Here is a 19,712-nt window from a genome sequence, read left to right as displayed (position 1 = left end):
AAAATGTGTAATTTGGAATAAAACTAAAACCATAATGTAAGTTGAAAGTACCAGAGCCCATGTATTTGATATTTTATCTGTTTTAAACATTTTATTGTCTCACCTTATCAGTGATTTGTAAAACATTAACCATTAACTGTTAGAGATTACTTATTGGCTACTTTCTTCCCTATCACCCACCTAAATCCTACATACTCTATGTTAGGAAGCCACATGGAAGAATGGGTTCAGTTGTGTGGTTTTAGGAAAGTTATTTCATCTTTCTTGGCCTCAGTTTCATTACTGTCATCCCTCTGTACCTGCAGGTTTGCATTTGTGGATTCAAGCAACCATGGATAAAAATATTAGAAAAAAAATCAACAATGAAAAGTAATACAAATAGAAAATACAGTATCACAACTATTTACAGAGCATTTACGTTGTATTGGGTATGAAAAGTAATTGAGGCCTGGTGCAATGACTCATGCCTGTAATCCCAGCACTTTGGGCAGCCGAGGTGGGCAGATTGCTTGAGTCCAGGAGTTTGAGATCAGCCTGGGGAACATGGCGAGACTCCTGTCTCTACAAAAAATACAAAAATTAGTCAGTCATTGTACTTCACACCCATAGTAGTATCAGCTACTCAGGAGGCTGAGGTGGGAGGATCGCTTAAGCACAGGAGGTGGAGGCTGCAGTGCACTGTGATCATACCACTGCACTCCAGCATGGGTGACAGAGCAAGACCCTGTTTTTTTTTTTTTTTTAAAGTAAGCAAGATGGTTTAAAATATATAGAAGTATGTGTGTATGCAAATAGTAGCCATTTTATATAAAGGACTTGAGCATCTGCAGATTTTGCTGTGTATGCGTGGGGCAGGTGTTCTGGAACCAATTCCCCGCATGTACAGAAGGATGACTATATTGTAAAATTGGAGAAATTATGGTGTCTGCTTTTCAGAATTACCGAGAGGATTGCATGAGATACTGCACACAGCAAGCCTTCAATAAATGGTAGTTTAACCCAGATGCCACCTTTTTCCATGAAACACCTCCAGACCCCTCCATCCCACAACTGGAGCATACACTAATGCCTTGGGTTGTTTGTCTTAAACTGTGCTCCAATCATTTCACACAAGGCAGTATTGTCTCCTTGGCAGAGTGCCAGCCTTAAGGGCTATTCCCACTACTCCACCTGCTCAAAATTAAGTAACCACAGGACAGCTTGGGAAGCCCTTGCTGTCCAGCGATTCTCAGCAGGGTTCTGGCTCTGCCACATCAGTCTTCCTGCAGAAGCTGTGTCTGACTCTGTCCACACAGAATTGCCGTCAGGTAGGGATGCTGTTCATTTGGCTTTTGTGGAACCACAGGCGCAGGATGGGTGCAGCCTAGCAGGTTTGAGGGAAGACCTGTGCACTAAGCCCTTAGCTTGGGCAGGCGCAGGAGCTGGGTGACCGTGTCCCGAGGACCTCTGTCGCCAGGTGGAAATTTAGGGCGGGGTATTGGCCTTCCAGGCTGTGTAACGGGAGTGCCCTTCAAACTTACTGAGGTCTTAAGGGGCTGGGATCCTCCAGCCAACATCAGACCACGAGTGGAGCCTCGGCCCAGCCACCAACTCACGGGCGGTCCTGTATAGCTCTAAGCTGGGGGTCGGGGACGTCCCAGACCGGCCCCACGATCCAGGGGAGGTTCAGACTGCAGAGGCCATTAATGCGGAGAGAGGTCACCTTCTGGGGCCTGGGCCAGAGCAACTGGCATGGGAGGAGCCCTGTCCGTGCGGCCAGAGCTGGGGTCAACCCCAGAAGGCAGGAGGAAGGTGCGGCGGAGCTGGGCTGGCGGCGCCGGGGTCGTATCTGGTCATTTCATCCCTGTGGTCTACGCGCCACCACACGGCCACCGCCGTGCCACCCTGGAATTGACCGCAGCAGGCTGGGCTTGAGGCCCCCAGCCCCGCCCCGCCCCGCCACCGCTCCGGACCCCGCCCACCCCGCGACTCCGCCCTGGGCATGCCCCGCCCCCGACCCCGCCCCCTTCCCGCCCCGCAGCGGCCGGAGGGCCGGCCCACGCCGCCACGTGTTCCGACGCAGGAGCCGCCCGCCTGTGGGGCAGAGCGCGGGCAGAGCTTGGGCCCGGCGGCAGCACTCGCGGAGCGGCGGTGGCGGCAGCGGGCAGCAGGCATGACCATGGCAGCGGCGGCGGTGGCCCGCGGGGCCAGAGCGAGGGCGGCGGCGGCTCTCCGGGGCGGCTGCGGAACCGCGGCCCGAGGGAGGCCGTGTGCGGGCCCCGCTCGGCCCTTGTGCACCGCACCCGGGACCGCCCCGGACATGAAGGGCTACCTGTGGGAGCGCTACCGGGAGGCGAAGAGAAGCACAGACGGTGAGTGAGGCGGCGACCCCGCCCCGGTGCCTGGGGCCCCTCCTGCAGGCCCAGCTGGGAGGTGGGCGCCCTAGGACTCAGATCCGCCCCGCAGCGGACTTCCGGGGCCCTCCAGTCGCAGCCCCCGGTGCCCACACCCCCAGCCGCTGGCAGCATCGCCCCTGCCGAGCGACTCAGGGAAACGCGGAAAAATGCACTCTAGAAACTTCACAACTCGTGTCTGTGCCCTGTCGGGAAAGCTGTTGTATACGTACTTGGGCTTGTTAGCCCGAAATCTGCCTCTGAGAGGCTTTGGGCTGCCCGGGGCTGGGGTTCCGCAGACCTCCCTGGGGAGTCGGCCCCTCCCACGCACCGTTAGGTGGTTATTCATCAACAGTAATAATAGTAACAGCGGAGTCTATCGGGCGCAGAGATGCCCTGGAGCGGGGCTGCTGCGCAGGTGGCCGATCCGGAGCCTCGTCTGTTTTCCTTTTGGCGGGGGGAGGTGAGGTGGGATGAGATGAGATGAGATGAGATGAGCTGTGCGGTGTTTGAAAGAGGAGAGGTGCAGGTGGGGAAGGTTCTGGGCTAACCATTAACCTCGGTGAGGAGGGGACTCTAAGGCGGTGAATGAGGACTTCGGGGCCAGGTGCACATAAAATGAGCTTGGCTCAGTTGTTGCTAATGAACTAATAGTGCCAGGCACGTAGATAATCTCTAAAGTGTTCTAATAGTCTACGAAGGAGGTGGGGCCACATCCCCATTCTGTGGATGGGAAAGGCGAGAATCAGGTTTAAGTAACCTAGCCAAGGTGACGCCGGGATTTAGTTTGTCTCAGCTCCTAAGCCACTGTCCTGTTTCCTGTGCTCCGTTTACCATTTGGGAACCAATAATCCATTGGCGCTGCTGCTTACAAGGAGGATTCAGAACCGAAATTTGTATATGGTTACTTCTTGTTGGAGGTGACACATAGAGATGGGGAGAGATTATTTGGTGAGCAAGAACGTTTTATAGGATCAGATTTTCCATTTTTTTGGCCAGAAGTCAGTTTAATGAAATAAAAGCAAATTGGAGTAATTTTCAGAGGAAACGTAAAATGACTAGCGATGCCGAATTCTATGAAATCATGGCTTATTTTCTTAGTTTCCCTTTGCCAAGCGTTAATTTTGCTTTGGCTTTTGAAGCTGTTGTGTGGCCTGGTGGAAAGAAGACTGGCTTTGGAGGCATTGGAAATTTTGCAGGTCTTAAGAGATGAAAGAAATACAGAAGGTTACCTAACCCAGCTTTTGGGCAGGCGAGATTTTTTTTAACTTGTAATTCTTATTGAGATAATTGCGTATTTACATGCAGTTTAAAAATTAATACAGGGGCCAGGCATGGTGGCTCACGCCTGTAATTCCAACACTTTGGGAGGCTGAGGCAGGCAGATCTCTTGAGCCCAGGATAAGCCTGGGCAACAAAGGGAAACCCAGTCTCTACAAAAAAAATGCAAAATTTAGCAGGGCGTGGTAGTGCACACCTGTGGTCCTAGCTACTTGGGAGGCTGAGGTGGGGAGGATCACTTGAGCCTGGAAGGTAGAGACTTCAGTGAGCCGAGATTGCAACACTACTATGGCCTGGGCGACAGAGCCAGACCTTGTCTAAAAAATAAACCAAAAAGGAGTAATAAAGGGAGATCCTGCATACATACCCTTTATCCAGTTTCTCCCACTGGTAACATTTTGCAAAACAATAGTACCTTATCACAGCAGTATATATTGATAGAGGTCACAGCTCAGAGTTTCCTCATTTTATTTGTACTGTGTGTGTGCACATGCATGAGAGCATGGATGCAGTTCTGTACAGTTTTCTCACATATAGGCTTATGTATCACCCACCACAGTCAAGGGACTGAACAGTTCCTCACAAGGATCCCTCATTCTGTCTTTATAGCCCCGCCACCTCCCCCTATCATACTCTCCCCTGTCCCCAGTCCCTGGAGCACTGTCTGTTCTCCATTTCTAGAATTTTGTCATTTCAAAAATGTTACGTTGATGGAATCATACAGTATGTAACCTTTTGGAGTTGGTTTTTTTCATCAAGTATAATTTCCTGGAGTTTTATCCAGTGTTATGTGTATTATCAATAGTGCATTCCTTTTTGCCCTTACTTCATTATATGCACGTACCACAGCTTAACCATTTGTTTGACTACAGATTACGTTGGACCATTTACTCATAGTTCAGAGGACATTTGTGTTGCTCCCAGTCTTTAGCTATTACAAATAAAGATGTTGTAAACATTTGTGTACAGGTTTTTGTGTGAACATGTATTTTCATTTCTCTAAATGCCCAAGAGTATAATTGCTGGGTCAAATTGCCATCCTGACTTATGGATAAGGTTTGTTACTTGCTGCCTTTGAGAGCTGGGGAGGTCACTAGGCTTGAGTTTTTTCGCCTGTATAATGGGGCTGCAGGTAGCACCAGCATCATAGGATTTGGATGAGGAATGGATGAGTCCATCCATGTGAGGCATGAGACAGCTGAAGCATGGGATGGGGGAAGATCACCAATGTGATATGTTGTGGCTGTGTCCCCACCAAAATCTCAACTTGAATTATATCTCCCAGAATTCCACATTGTGTGAGGGGCCTAGGGAAAGGTAATTGAATTATGGGGGCCGGTCTTTCCCATGCTATTCTCGTGATAGTAAATATGTCTCATGAGATCTGATGGGTTTATCAGGGGTTTCTGCTTTTGCTTCTCCCTCATTTTTTTCTTGCTGCTGCCATGTAAGAAGTGTCTTTCACCTCCTGCCTTGATTCTGAGGCCTCCCCAGCCATGTGGAACTGTAAGTCAAGTAAACCTCTTTTTCTTTCCAGTCTCGGGTATGTCTTTACCAGCAGCATGAAAATGGACTAATATGGTAAATTGGTACCAGTAAAGTGGGGTGCTGCTGAGAAGATACCTGAAAATGTGGAAGTGACTTTCAAACTGGGTAACCAGCAGAGGTTGGAACAGTTTGAGGGCTCAAAAGAAGATAGGAAAAAGTGGGAAAGTTTGGAACCTCCTACAGACTTGTTGAATGGCTTTGACAAAAATGCTGAAAGTGATATGAACAATAAGGCCCAGGCTGAGGTGGTCTCAGATGGAGATGAGGAACTTGTTGGGAACTAGAGCAAAGGTGACTTTTGTTATGTTTTAGCAAAGAGATTTGTGGAACTTTGAACTTGAGAGAGATGATTCAGCATATCCAGTAGAAGAAATTTCTAAGCAGCAAAGCATTTAAGAGGTGACTTGGGTGCTGTTAAAGGCATTCAATTTTAAAAGGGGAACAGCATAAAAGTTCAGAAAATTTGCAGCCTGACACTGCAGTAGAAAAGAAAAACCCATTTTTTAAGGGAAATGCAAGTGACCTGCAGAAATTTGCATAAGTAGCAAGGAGTCTAATGTTAACTCCCAAGACTGTGGGGAAAATGTCTCCAGCCCATGTCAGAGACCTTTATAGCACTCTCTCCCATTATATGCCTGGAAGCCCAGGAGGGAAAAGTGGCTTAGTGGGCCAGGCCCAGGGTCCCCATGCGGTGTGCAGCCTGGGGACTTGGTACCCTGTGTCCTAGCTGCTCCAACTGTGGCTGAAAGGGGCTGATGTAGAGCTTGGGCTGTGGCTTCAGAGGGTGGAAGCCCCAAGTCTTGGCAGCTTCCATGTGGTGTTGAGCCTGTGGGTTCACAAAAGTCAAGAATTGAGGTTTCGGAACCTGTCTAGATTTCAAAAGATGTATGGAAACACGTGGATGCCCAGGCAGAAGTTTACTGCAGGGGTGGAGCTCTCATGGAGAACCTCTGCAAGGGCATTGTGGAAGGGAAATGGGGGGTGGGAGTCCCCACTCAGAGTCCCAGCCGGGGCACCACCTAGTGGAATTGTGAGAAGAGGGTCACTGTCCTCCAGACCCCAGAGTGGTAGGTAGATCCACCGACAGCTTGCACTGTGCACCTGGAGAAGCCACAGACACAATGCCAGCCCATGAAAGCAGCTGAGATGGAGGCGGTACCCTGCGAAGACATAGGGGTGAAGCTGCTCAAGACCATGGGAACCCACCTTTTGCATCAGCATGACCTGGATGTGAGACCTGGAGTCAAAGGAGATAATTTTGGAGCTTTAAAATTTGACTGCCTGGCTGGATTTCGGACATGCATAGGGCCCGTAGCCCCTTTGTTTTGGCGAATTTCTCCCATTTGGTATGGCTGTATTTACCCAATACCTGTACCCTCATTGTATCTAGGAAGTAACTAGCTTGCTTTTGATGGGAAGGCATGATTAGTTTTGAAATGTGAGGACATGTGATTTGCAGGGGCCAGGGGCAGAATGATATGGTTTCTCTCTGTCCCCACCCAAATCTCAACTTGAATTGCATGTCCCAGAATTCCCACATGCTGTGTGAGAGGGTGGGGGGCAGGCGTGGGTGGTGTAATTGAATTATGGGGGCTGGTCTTTCCCATGCTATTCTCATGATAGTGAATAAGTCTCACGAGATGTGATAGGTTTCTCAGGGGTTTCTGCTTTTGCTTCTTCACTTTTCTCTTGCTGCCGCCATGTAAGAAGTGTCTTTCACCTCCCACCATGATTCTGAGGCCTCCCTAGCCATGTGGAACTGTAAGTTCAATTAAACCTCTTTCTTCCCAGTCTCAGGTATGTCTTTGTCAGCAGTGTGAAAATAGACTAATATGTTATGGGACCAGAGTTTGGGCTTTGGTGTGTGACAGTAACATGACAGACATGTTACTTTCCTCTCTGATCTTAGTTTTCTCCATTGCAATATGGGATTAATGTGGAGATTTTTAGTGTCTGCTTGGTATCCAACAGAAGCGCAGTAGTTGCTAGCTATCATTATTAATTATTAAACAACCATCAGTAAGAGGTGGAGGTGGGATATTTAGCTCTAATGTCTGGGTCTCCTTGTGATTAGGGCAGTGCCATAACTAGCTTTGTGGCCTTGAGCAAGTCACCTAATCCTTCCTGGCTTTGGTTTGTCTCAGTAAAATGAGGCCACTGCACTAAATAATATCTAAGCCTTTTTAAGTGTTAAAAGTATTCAAGGGTTAGAGCTACAGGATTTGGTGGACGCTATCTCCTCTTCATGCCTGCAGCACAGACGCATGTGGTCCCTGTTACCCCTGAGAATGTGGGGGTGTTCAAGATGCTTTTTCTTCTTTGTCTTGTCCAGGACTGCACGGTTCCTTTTCTCCTCTAAAGTCTGTGTGAATGTATGTGCCCAGCTTGAGCTCATCCAACAAGCATATTAAGCACCCAGCAGTGGGTTTGAAGGCTGCTGGTTCACAGTTGGATGAGTCTGACAGGGAGGCGTCCACAGTGGCTGAGTTACTGCCTGTGTGGAGCAGGGGACCAGTGTTGCATGGGGATTCTGGTAAACAGATGACTGACAGTCTACCTCTGGTGAGCTAAGCAGTGAGGCCCAGGGGCTCAGGGATGCCAGAAATGCATCTCAGAAACTGACCCTTGGGGGCTGTGTCTTGTAGGAAGGCACAGTCAGAAGAAATCCTGATAATTCATTTAAAACATATGGATCTCCCCACCCCCAGTTGCAAGAAGACAATAATTTTGTTTTCCCACTTTCTTTCTGGCCATTTGATCTCTTTCCTTTATGCAAACAATCTATTCAGATGTCTTCCCTTTGAAGGGCTCCCAGAGTGAAGTCTGCACAGGGAAAGGATGCTTTTTAAAGCTTTGTTTTACCCTCTCTCCCGTCCTTCTTGTCATTTTAATTAAAAAATTTTTTAAAAAGAATCTTTATTTTTTGATCAGCTTTAGATTGACCGAAAAATTACATAGTTTCTATAAGCCCTACATCCATTTCTCTTATTAATCTCTCATATTACTATATTTGTCCCAATTAATGAACTGATACTGATACATTATTCATAGTTCACTCAGATTTCCTTAGTATTTACCTACTCTCCTTTTTTTTCTTCTGGGATGCCATCCAGGATAGCACACTACATTTAGTTGTCATGTCTGTTGGGCTTCTTTAGCCTGTAACAGTTTCTCAGACTTTCCCCTGGTTTTGATGACCTTGACAGTTTTGAGGATTACTGGTTACGGACTTTGTAGAATGACCCTCAATTGGAATGTTTTCCTTTTGTAACTTGGGATTTTGGAATTGTGAATGTTTTTGCATCCTGTTTCAAACTCAGCTCAAATAAAGGTTCTTTATATTTTTAGGAAAAGAAATTCTGGTTTAAACCTTTAGCAACAATGTTAGCTGCTGCCATCTCCCCCTGGAGCAGTGGTTCTCAGTGGGAGTTGGAGGGGGCAGTTTTGTCCCAGAGGGATGTTTAGCAGCACCTGGTGACCTTTTTGTTTGTCACAGCTGGGGGAGAGGGTGCTGCTGGCCTCTAGAGCCCAGGGTTGCTCCTGACATCCTACAGTGCACGGGACAATATCCTATAACAAAGAATTATCTGGGCTCAAGTGTTGGTAGTGCCAAGGTGGAGAATCCTCAACCTAAAATAATTCTAAGAAATCTTTGTGTGATTATAATTAAAGGGCTGGATGTACTTGTGTGTGGACTCTTCTTTTCTGTTGTGCTTTAGGTTGTATGTGTCTCCTTTGAACTCGAGCTCTGGTCTTCCAGGTGTGCTTGTCAGGTACTTGGCCAGTCCTGTTAGGTAGGGAATGGAAGCCTTCCTACTCCTCCAAAAGAGCTTGCTCCAGTCTTTATATTTTGTTAGTCACATGGATTTTTTTTTTTTTTTTTCATTAGAATTAATTTTGGAGCCTGGTTTTTACTTAGAATGTTTGACTACTTGGCCGGGGTTATAGACTGTATTAAGTTGTCGAAAGAAGTACAGGGATTAGTTAGAAGCTTTTATACGGTGTTGAAAGATTTACTCAGAGTTCTGGGTGGAGAGCATTTACTAATCAGTCAAAAATTATGTACTGTATTTAGTGAGGACTGTGTCTACACGATGGTGTAAGCTTAGCATGTATAAAATAAGCACAAGACATAGGATAGTCATTACATAATTATATATAATATTAAATACAGTGAATAGTAATAGTAAGCATAAGTTCCTCAAGGAACTGCATTGGGTTAAAGATACTCTTGAGATAATTTTAAAATTAGACCAATATTACTCAGATTGTGTTTCACAGTCTTTTGAGAGATGTGGTTAAAGAGATGTAGAAAATACATGTTAAAGAAGCTTCTTTATAGCTGGGCTTTTCAGAGCTAGTGAGTCAGAGCATTTAAAACGAATGAATCTCCAAGATGAATGACGGGGAAGTAGGTTTAGTGCTTCCCAAGTAAATTTGACTGTGGAGGCCCCTTTTTGAGGTGATAACTCTATTTTGAGGTTCTGCAGAATATACTTGGGAAGTACTAATGATATGCCTGAAAAGAACATATGTTAATACTGAAGGATGCTTAATTGTACGATCAGAAATGTGCCTTTTCTATGCAGCAGGGACATAGAGTAATGGAGTCATAGGACCCTCTGAGAATCTGGAGAAAGCTTTGTGTTTTGTCTTTATAAAAAGACACATTTGCGCTATTACACACACACACAAACTATTTTGTATATAATTTCAGGGGATTCCAGGAGTATCTTACTGTCTTCTGGTGACCCAGTGCTCATTTAGTCCTTTTGTTTGAAGGATTGAGCTGTGATGGGTTTCTTATGGAGGCAGAGCTCAGCATGGGGACTGTTTTCTAGATTTAAATTTGCTGCTGGATCAAGAAGCCTGTCTGGAATAATGATTTTTTTGGCCTGAATTTTGCTGCTGATATTTTCTGTAATTTTCGTGGAGGTGGCTGGCTGATCTACCACTTGAAATCTAGAGTTCATTTTCCTCTTTCATTAGGGTGTAAATTCTGGTTAGGGTCAACAGGAAGAGAAAAGAGTAGGAAAAATGCAAAAAGGAGATTAAATAATTTTTTTTTTTTTTTTTGCCAGCTTTTGAAGGTAAGTCAAATTAAAAAAAATTCAGCAGTCCTCAAACTGGGTGGCACGTCGGAATTGCCTGGCAAGCTTGTTTAAAAATGGAAATTCTGAGGCCCTAGCACTGGAGATTCTGATTCCTAAAATATGGAGGTAAGGCCCAGGAATCTGTATTTTTACATGGGTTTGGAAACCAATCCTTTATTCAACTATTAAAGACATGTGGAAACAGATATCCTCTAATCTTCAAGAGCTCTTTTGGACTTTGGCTTTCAGCAGTCTGGTAGACTAAAGTGTCTAAAAACCTTTTTGCATAGAATACCCACAGGCTGAAAAAAAAAATACAAAAAGGACCTTCTCTTAAAGTCATAACTTAACTCTGAGATACTGGAGAAATCCCAAAAACTAATAATGAAGAAGAAGCTGAGGCCAGGTGTGGTGGCTCATGCCCGTAATCCCAGAGCTTTGGGAGGCAGAGGTGGGCAGGTCACTTGAGGCCAGGAGTTTGAGACCAGCCTGGGCAACATGGTGAAACCCTGTCTCTACTAAAAATACAAAAATTAGCTGAGTCAGGTGGCATGAGCCTGTAATCCCAGCCACTTGGGAGGCTGAGACATGAGAATTGTCTTGAGCCCAGGATGCGAAGGTTGCAGTGAGCCGAGATCACAGCACTGCACTCCAGCCTGAGCAACAGATAGAGACTCTGTCTCAAAAGAAAAAAAAAAAAAAAAAAAAAAAAGGAGGAAGCTGAAACCAGAATGGTGACCAGCCCTGAAGGTCTGACTGTCCTGGGAACATTTGTTGGCTCTTATTGGTCGCGCCTGCTGGGAGGGGAGACTAGGCATTGGACACATACACACACACGACACACACATATTGTCGGAGACTCGCCTATAAATCTGGTGGCCACAGAGTGCTTCCTTGTGTGCAGGGAGACAATAGAGAAACTTGTCTCTTGGCTTTTGCTTCAGGTATGTTTTCCGTGTGTGGGGGGACAGGTTTTGGAAGTTTCCCATGACTTTGTAATCACAGGCTTATCCTCACATGGATTTAGGTTTGAATTGTTTCTTCTTGTATTGTGTGGCAATGTATGAGTCTGTTCTCACACTGCTATGAAGAAATACCTGAGACTGAGTAATTTATAAAGAAAAGTGGTTTAATTGACTCACAGGTCCGCATGGCTGGGGAGGCCTCAGGAAACTTACAGTTGTTGTGGAAGGTACCTCTTCACAGGGCATCAGGAGAGAGAATGAGTGCCAGCAGGGGAAATGTCAGATGCCTATAAAACCATTAGCTCTCATGAGACTCGCTCATTATCACAAGAACAGCATGGGGAAAGCTGCCCCCATGATTCAGTTACCTGTTCCCACCCTTGACTCATGGGGCTTATGAGGATTACAATTCAAGGTGAGATTTGGGTGGGGACACAGAGCCAAACCATACCACAATCCCACCTGAGAAATTGAGTGATAGTGATCTGGGATTCCTGGTAGAAGGCAATGCAAACTCTCTGGATAAATAGCTTAAACCCAGGCCTCCCGGTATTCTCAAGATTAGATCTGAGTTTACAGTCCAAAATTTAAAAATACACAAATAAGCCATCATAAGGAAGAACCAGCAGAATCAGCAGGCAGCACAATTAGTATGAATAGGACTTAAGATATTGGAATTATTACATAAAGCATATATGTAGTGCTATCTGAGAATGTTTGAAACTTTGGAGAAATAAGAGATGAAATGGAAAACATGAATAAGGAATGTGAAACTCCTAGGATGATCAGGCAGGTTTTTAAAAGAACCATATAGAAACTTTAGAGATTAAAGTTTTAATCTTTAAAAATTAAAAGTTTAATGGAATGATTTTAACTGGAAGATTAGAAAAAGAAGAAAAAGAATTAATGACTGGGCAGTAACTCTGAGAACATTACCCAGACTATAATCAAATAGATAGATAATATGAAAGCAGTTGACAGACTGATAGTGTGAGATGTCAAACACATGTCTAAGTGGAGTTCCAACAGGAGAGACCCGGAAATGGGGAGAGAAAATATTCAGAGGAATAATTGCTGAGAGTTTTCCAAAACAAATGAAAGGCAGAATCCTCAGATTTAGAATGCAAAACAAACCCCAAACAGGATGAATAAGAAGTAATAGATACAAAAGACAAAGAGAAGATCCTAAAAGTAAACAAAAAGACCCAAAGGCATATCAATTAAGAGTATAGACCGTGGAGCAAGCATACTAGGATCAGATCCTAACTTCACCATTTATAAGCCATGTGACCTTGGGCAAATGACGTCTATGTGTCTCAGTTTCCTTATATGTAAAATGGGCTAACAATAATACTTGTCTTCGAGGATTAGTAGGTTTAAATGAGTTAATGTTTGTAGAGTTTTTAAAATAGTGCCTGACTTGTAAGTCCCTTGTAAATGTTAACCATGATTATTGATGATGTTATTACTACCACAAAAGTCTGGGAGACTGATAGACTTTTGAACAGTGATAGCAGACACTTGAAGACAGTGGATTACCTCAACGTGCTGAGAGAAAAATGTCAATTTAGAATTGTATATCTAGCTCCATCAGCATTTAAGAGAGTATACAGATACTTCTTTTTTCTTTTTTTTTATTTTGAGACAGTCTCGCTCCCTTGGCCAGACTGGAGTGCAGTGGTGCAACCTTGGCTCACTGCAACCACCACCTTCTGGGTTCAAGCGATTCTCGTCCCTCAGCTTCCTGAGTAGCTGGTATTACAGGCATCCACCACCGTGCCCAGCTAATTTTTGTATTTTTAGTAGAGATGGGGTTTTACCATATTGGCCAGGTTGGTCTCGAACTCACCCCCTTTGTGATCCACCCACTTTGGCCTCCCAAAGTGCTGGGATTACAGGTGCCACACCAGGCCTTTTCTTTTTTTAATTTTTATTTTTATTAGAAGCTAAGAGCTAAGACCAGCCTGGCCAAGATTGTGAAACCCCATCTCTACTAAAATTACAAAATATTAGCTGGATGTGATGAGGCACCTGTAATCTCAGCTATTCAGGAGGCTAAGACGGGAGAATTGAGTGAACCCAGGACGTGGAGGTTGCAGTGAGCTGAGATTGTGCCATTGCACTCTAGCCTGGCCAACATAGTGGGACTCCCTCAAAAAAAAAAAAAAGGCTAAGAGCTTTACCATCAAGGAATTCACTAAAGGAACTTCTAAAGAATGTGTATATGTTTAAATCTTTAATCCATCTGGAGTTAATTTTAGTGTAAGGTGTCAGGAAGGGGTCCAGTTTCTGCTTTCTGCACATGGCTAGCCAGTTTTCCCAACACCATTTATTAAACAGGGAATCCTTCCCCCATTGCTTGTTTTTCTCAGGTTTGTCAAAGATCAGATGGTTGTAGATATGTTGTGTTGCTTCCGAGGCCTTTGTTCTGTTCCATTGGTCTATGTCTCTGTTTTGGTACCACTACCATGCTGTTTTGATTACTGTAGCCTTGTAGTATAGTTTGAAGTCTGGTAGTGTGATGCCTCCCACTTTGTTCTTTTTGCTTAGAATTGACTTGGCTATGCTTGCTCTCTTTTGGTTCCATATGAAGTTTAAGGTGTTTTTTTCCAGTTCTATGAAGAAGGTCATTGGTAGCTTGATGGGGATAGCATTGAATCTGTAAATAACTTTGGGCAGTATGGCCATTTTCAGGATATTGATTCTTCCTAACCATGAACATGGAATGTTTCTCCATCTGTTTGTGTCCTCTCTTATTTCGTTGAGCAGTGGCTTGTAGTTCTCCTTGAAGAGGTCCTTTGCATTCCTTGTTAGTTGTATTCCTAGGTATTTTATTCTCTTTGTGGCAATTGTGAATGGCAGTTTGTTCTTGATTTGGCTCTCTTTAAGTCTGTTATTGGTGTATAGGAATGCTTGTGATTTTTGCACAGTGATTTTGTATCCTGAGACTTTGCTGAAGTTGCTTATCAGTTTCAGGAGATTTTGGATCTAACACCAAAAAAACCATAGAAAATCTAGGCAAAACCATTCAGGACATAGGTGTAGGCAAGGATTTCATGACCAAAACACCAAAAGCATTGGCAACAAAAGCCAAAATAGACAAATGGGACCTAATCAAACTCCACAGCTTCTGCACGGCAAAAGAAACAGTCATTAGAGTGAATCGGCAACCAACAGAATGGGAAAAAATTTTTGCAGTTTACCCATCTGACAAAGGGCTGATATCCAGAATTTACAAAGAACTAAAACAGATTTACAAGAAAAAAACAAGCCCATTCAAAAGTGGGCGAAGGATATGAACAGATACTTTACAAAAGAAGACATACATGAGGCCAACAAACATATGAAAAAATGCTCATCATCACCGGTCATTGGAGAAATGCAAATCAAAACCACATTGAGATACCATCTCATGCCAGTTAGAATGGCGATCATTAAAAAATCCAGAGACAACAGATGCTAGAGAGGATGTGGAGAAATAGGAACAATTTTACACTGTTGGTGGGAGTGTAAATTAGTTCAACCATTGTGGAAGACAGTGTGGCGATTCCTCAAGGACCTAGAAATAGAAATTCCATTTGACCCAGCAATCCCATTACTGGATATATATCCAAAGGATTATGAATCGTTCTACTAGAAGGACACGTGCACACAGATGTTCATTGCAGCACTGTTTACAATAGCAAAGACCTGGAACCAACCCAAATGCCCATCGATGATAGACTGGACAGGGAAAATGTGGCACATGTACGCCATGGAATACTATGCAGCCATAAAAAACATTGAGTTCATTTCCTTTGTAGGGACATGGATGAACCTGGAAACCATCATTCTCAGCAAACTGACACAAGAGCAGAAAATCAAACACCGCATGTTCTCACTCATAGGCGGGTGTTGAACAATGAGAACACATGGACACAGGGAGAGGAGCATTACACACTGGGGTCTGTTGGGGGGAAATAGGCAAGGGACAGTGGGTGGTGGGGAGTTGGGGAGAAAGAGCATGGGGAGAAATGCCAGATATAGGTGATGGGGAAGAAGCAAATCATACTGCCACATGTGTACCTATGCAACAATCTTGCATGTTCTTCACATGTACCCCAAAACCTAAATGCAATTAAAAAAAAAAGGAATGTATTTATGTCAGGAAAAAAAAATTTCCAAAGGTCTTAGATGCAAGTGAAAATGGAGAAAAAATAAATTGGTAGAGTTGTGAATAAATCTAAACAAATATTGACAATCTTGAAATCAATTTAGAAGTGGGTAAGAGAGATGGTAAAAGACACAGAAAAAGCAAGAAATAGTGTAGAATGTGATGGAGGAAATAATTCCAAATTTCAGTATTAAATATCAATAATCGTGAATAAACTCAGATTGAAAGACAGATTGTCAGATCACATATAAGAAACATTCCAGCTGAATGCTGTTTATAAGAGATGCACCCTAAAACAAAGATGTAGAAAGGTTGAGGTTAATAGAATGGGAAGTTATCTTGGGTAAATGGGAACCAAAGAAAACCAGCAAGTTGTTAATATCAGACACATATTGAAATGATATTAAAAGGAAATACTATTAACTATAAGAAAGATTGCAAACCACACTTCGTGGGCCAGTTGTAGCCTGATGTCTCTTTGTTTACTAAGTTTTATTGCAACATACCCACACCCGTTTTTTTCTATTTTTTTTGATGTTTCTCCTTTTGTGTTAGGATGTCAGAGTTGAGCAGTTGCAGCAAAGACCATATGCAGAGCTCCAAATATTTACTAACTACCCTTTATAGAAAACGTGTGTTGTCTGCTGACCTAGAACTACAGAAATATACCTACATGGGTGACTCATAAGAATAATTTTGAGTAAAAAGAAAAAAGCAAGTTGCAGACATAAAATGTTTTAAAACATATAAAATTCTTACAGATTGCTTGTATGGACACACATGTATGAGGCAAAAGTCTAGAGAAATGCAGGGGAGGCTGGACATGATGGCCCATACCTGTAGTCCCAGCACTTTGGGAGGCCAAGGTAGGCAAATCACTTGAGGCCAGGAGTTCGAGACCAGCCTGGCCAACATGGTGAAATCCCGTCTCTACTAAAAATACAAAAATTAGCCAGATAGAGTGGCATATACCTGTAATTCCAGCTACTCGGGAGGCCAAGGCAAGAGGATCACTTGAACCCTGGAGGCAGAGGGTTGCAGTGAGCTGAGATCATGCCCCTACACTCCAGCCTGGGCAATAGAGTGAGACTCTGTCTCCGAAAAAAAAAAAAAAAAAAAAAAAATGCAAGAGAGTGGTAAACACCAAAATCTGGGTAGTGGTTGTGTCAGAGGCAGGAGGAACCTGCAGGTGAGGGTGGACAGGATTTTATATCCCACTTGGATGGTAGGGATATGGGTGTTCTTTGTATTATCTTTACCTTTCTTTATGTCTTAGAAATAGAAATAGCAGGATATATTCTTTAAAAGTCTTCTTTAGGTGTATAATGTTGATCCTGTGGCCACACAAGAAAGTAGTGAAAAGATTTAAGGGAGAAACATGCCACATCGTAATTTTCACATTTTCAGATAAAATATAAATGCCTAAAATGGGAAAACCTTAGACTCTGGCAAGTAGAGGGGCCTCTGGAGGTCATAGATTTCAGCCCTCTGCTGGAAGAAGGAATCCTTTTTTCCATAGACTTTGTTGGTGGCCATCTGGCATCTGCTTGAGCTTATTGTATGATCACAAGGCTGCCCATTTTATTTTGGATGGCTGAGTCACAGAGAATACTTCTGATTCCCTTTCCATATCATAGTTGCTTAAATATGAAGGTGGTGATCATGCATCATCACTACAACTCGCCTTTGATTTCATTTTGGAAGCTCAACTTTGCTTTCACTCTAGTTTGTCAACATCCCTTCGAAAGTGAACCATTTGTTCTTGACCATGTGTGGTCTGACTGGTTCACACTGGAGGGAAGCAACTGGCTCTTCCTTGTTTGAACACTGTACCTCTGTTAGAATGCCTTAAGAGTTAATTTGTGTTCAGTTTGTGGTCAGCTAAATCCTGACTTTGTCCTTCTTGTATTGACATGTCCTTCTTGTATTTTAGAGAAGGAAAACCAAAGCTTTAAAAAAGGTTTGCAAGAAAGTACTTAGAAGACAATGATAGAATTCTGTTATTATTTTTTAAGTCAAATGCTACATGTTAAGAGAGTGCAGAGAGAAAGAGAGGCTAGCTGACTGATCAAGCTGGGTTTTATAGTAAATTTTTATACTTTAAAGGATTGGTCCTTGAGTAACTCTTTTTACTTTACTAGGGTTTTGAGGAACTGTTTCATGCTAAGTGAATTGATAAGATATTGATGTATAAACCTGAATAATATTTTAATCTGTAGAGATGCATCTCTCTGCATAGATTGGAATATTTTGTTCTCATGCGAGCAGAAAAGCCTACTTGAGAAACACTCCTCATTGAATATTAATCCTTAGCTATGGTAGAAGACCTTTCAAACGTTTTACCCTCAGTACTCTTTTATACACTTTAATTATTGAAGATCCTAGAGTTTCTGTTTATAGATTGTAGACTTTTAAAGAATGTATTCTGCTCTTATATTGATAGTAATTGTATTAGAAATTAAAACCCAGGGAATTTTAAGATGTGTATTTATTGATTCATTTAATTAGTTAATTAATTTTTTTGAGATGGAGTTTTGCTTTTGGTAGCCAGGCTGGAGTGCAGTGGTACGATCACGTCTCACTGCAACCTTTGTCTTCTGGGTTCAAGCTATTCTCTTGCCTCTCAGCCTTCTGAGTAGCTGGGATTACAGGTGCCTGCCACCACGCCCAGCTAATTTTTTGTATTTTTAGTAGAGATGGGGTTTTACCATATTGGCCAGGCTGGTCTCGAACTCCTGACCTCAGGTGATCCACCTGCCTTGGCCTCCCAAAGTGCTGGGATTACAGGGGTGAGCCACCGCACCTGGTCATATGTATTTACTGATTCATTTAAAATACCAGTCTGTTACCTCTTAACATAAATGGCATGCTTTTTATGAAAAATTACTATTTTCCAAAATAAAAGAAATTTAGAAGAATGTCATGATTTTATGTTTGTGCAAAGTTCTGTGATGTCTGGATTAATAGATTCTCAAATCTGATTCTGTACTCAGTCTATTGCAGTATCAGACACACATCATGTGTCTTCTGGCAAAACTTCGGTGTACATTGGTGAGAGTGAAAAAGGCAGACTGTCTCTGTGTTGAATTTTCATTGCTTCTGTAACAAATTACCACAAATTTAGTGATTTACAACAGTACAGTATATTGTCTTTATAGTTCTGGAAGTTAAAAGTCTGAAATAGATCTCACTGGGGTAAAATCAAGATGTTGTAGGACTGGATTTCTTTCTGGAGGTTCTGGTGGAGAGAGTTTTCTTCAGCTTTTCAGTTTCTAGAGGTTCCCCACATTGTAGCCTGTTGCATTTTCAAAGCCAGCAATGGCTTCCTGAGTCTTTCTCAAATCACATCTCTCTCACACTGAATCTTCTGCACACTTAAGGACCCTTGTGATTACATTGGGTCCACCTGGATAATGCAGGATAATAGGTTTATTTGAAAGTCAGCTGATAACAATCTTAATCCATCTGCAACCTTAATTCCCCTGGCCATGTAAGGTAACATATTTACAGGTTCTAGGGATTAGGACATGGACATATTTGGAGAGCCATTATTCTGTCTGCCACATCTTACTATATTATGAGAGTAGCTTTGACCTCAAAGGTTCCCTGGAGAGGAGGTCCAGATTATGCTGGTAACTACTGATCTAGGAAAAATTATTTATTGAATGAATGAAGGAAAAAGAAGGGACTGACAGTTATGAAGCACTTACTTTCAACCAAGCACTGTGCCAAGCGTTTTACCTGCCTCATAGTATTTAATGGCAGTGTGACTTTGGACCAGCTACTTTACTTCTTGGCCTTATTTTCCCCATCTGCAAATGAGAGATTGTAGTATTCACTTCATGGAGTTCTTGGGACATTAATCGAGGTGATAAATGAGAAGTGCCTTGTGCACAGCATGTGGATGGCATTAATTTATGTTCCTTTTCTATTTCCTATATATTCTAATGAAAAATTTTTGAGTTTACCTATTCTTTGATCTTTGACTCGGCTCAATCTCCTCCCCTCCCACTCCCCCTCCTCTCCCCTTTCTGATAGGATCTTTCTCTGCTACCCAGGCTACAGTGCAGTGGCACCATCAAGCACACTGCAGCCTTGAACTCCTGGGCTCAAGGGATCCTTCCGTCTCAGCCTGCCAATTAGCTACTTGTGCCTGGCTGATTTAAATTTTTTTTTTTTTTTTAAAATAGATACAGAGTTTTACTTTGCTGGCCAGGCTGGTCTTGAACTCCTGGCCTCAAGCCATCCTTCTGCCTCCCAAAGTGTTGGGATTATAAGTGTGAGCTACTGTGCTGTGCAC

At 43.3% G+C, this 19,712-nt stretch overlaps 1 protein-coding gene across 1 annotated transcript in view; it reads left to right on the top strand.

Moving 5' to 3' along the window:
* The first annotated feature begins 2,084 nt into the window (after positions 1-2,084).
* NT5DC3 (5'-nucleotidase domain containing 3) overlaps positions 2,085-19,712 on the top strand; it is a 67,878-nt gene continuing 50,250 nt past the window's right edge. Inside the window, exon 1 of the mRNA XM_032299556.1 lies at positions 2,085-2,351. Coding sequence (XP_032155447.1) covers positions 2,153-2,351 — 199 coding nt within the window. The 5' untranslated portion in view covers positions 2,085-2,152. The remainder of the gene's footprint in view (positions 2,352-19,712) is intronic.

This window comes from Sapajus apella, unplaced genomic scaffold (genome assembly GCF_009761245.1).
Source record: "Sapajus apella isolate SASKATOON/1434 unplaced genomic scaffold, GSC_monkey_1.0 scaffold2, whole genome shotgun sequence".
NCBI classification, from domain to species: domain Eukaryota; kingdom Metazoa; phylum Chordata; class Mammalia; order Primates; family Cebidae; genus Sapajus; species Sapajus apella.
Note: the sequence above shows the minus strand (reverse complement) of the source record. Positions and strands in the feature narration are given on the sequence as shown.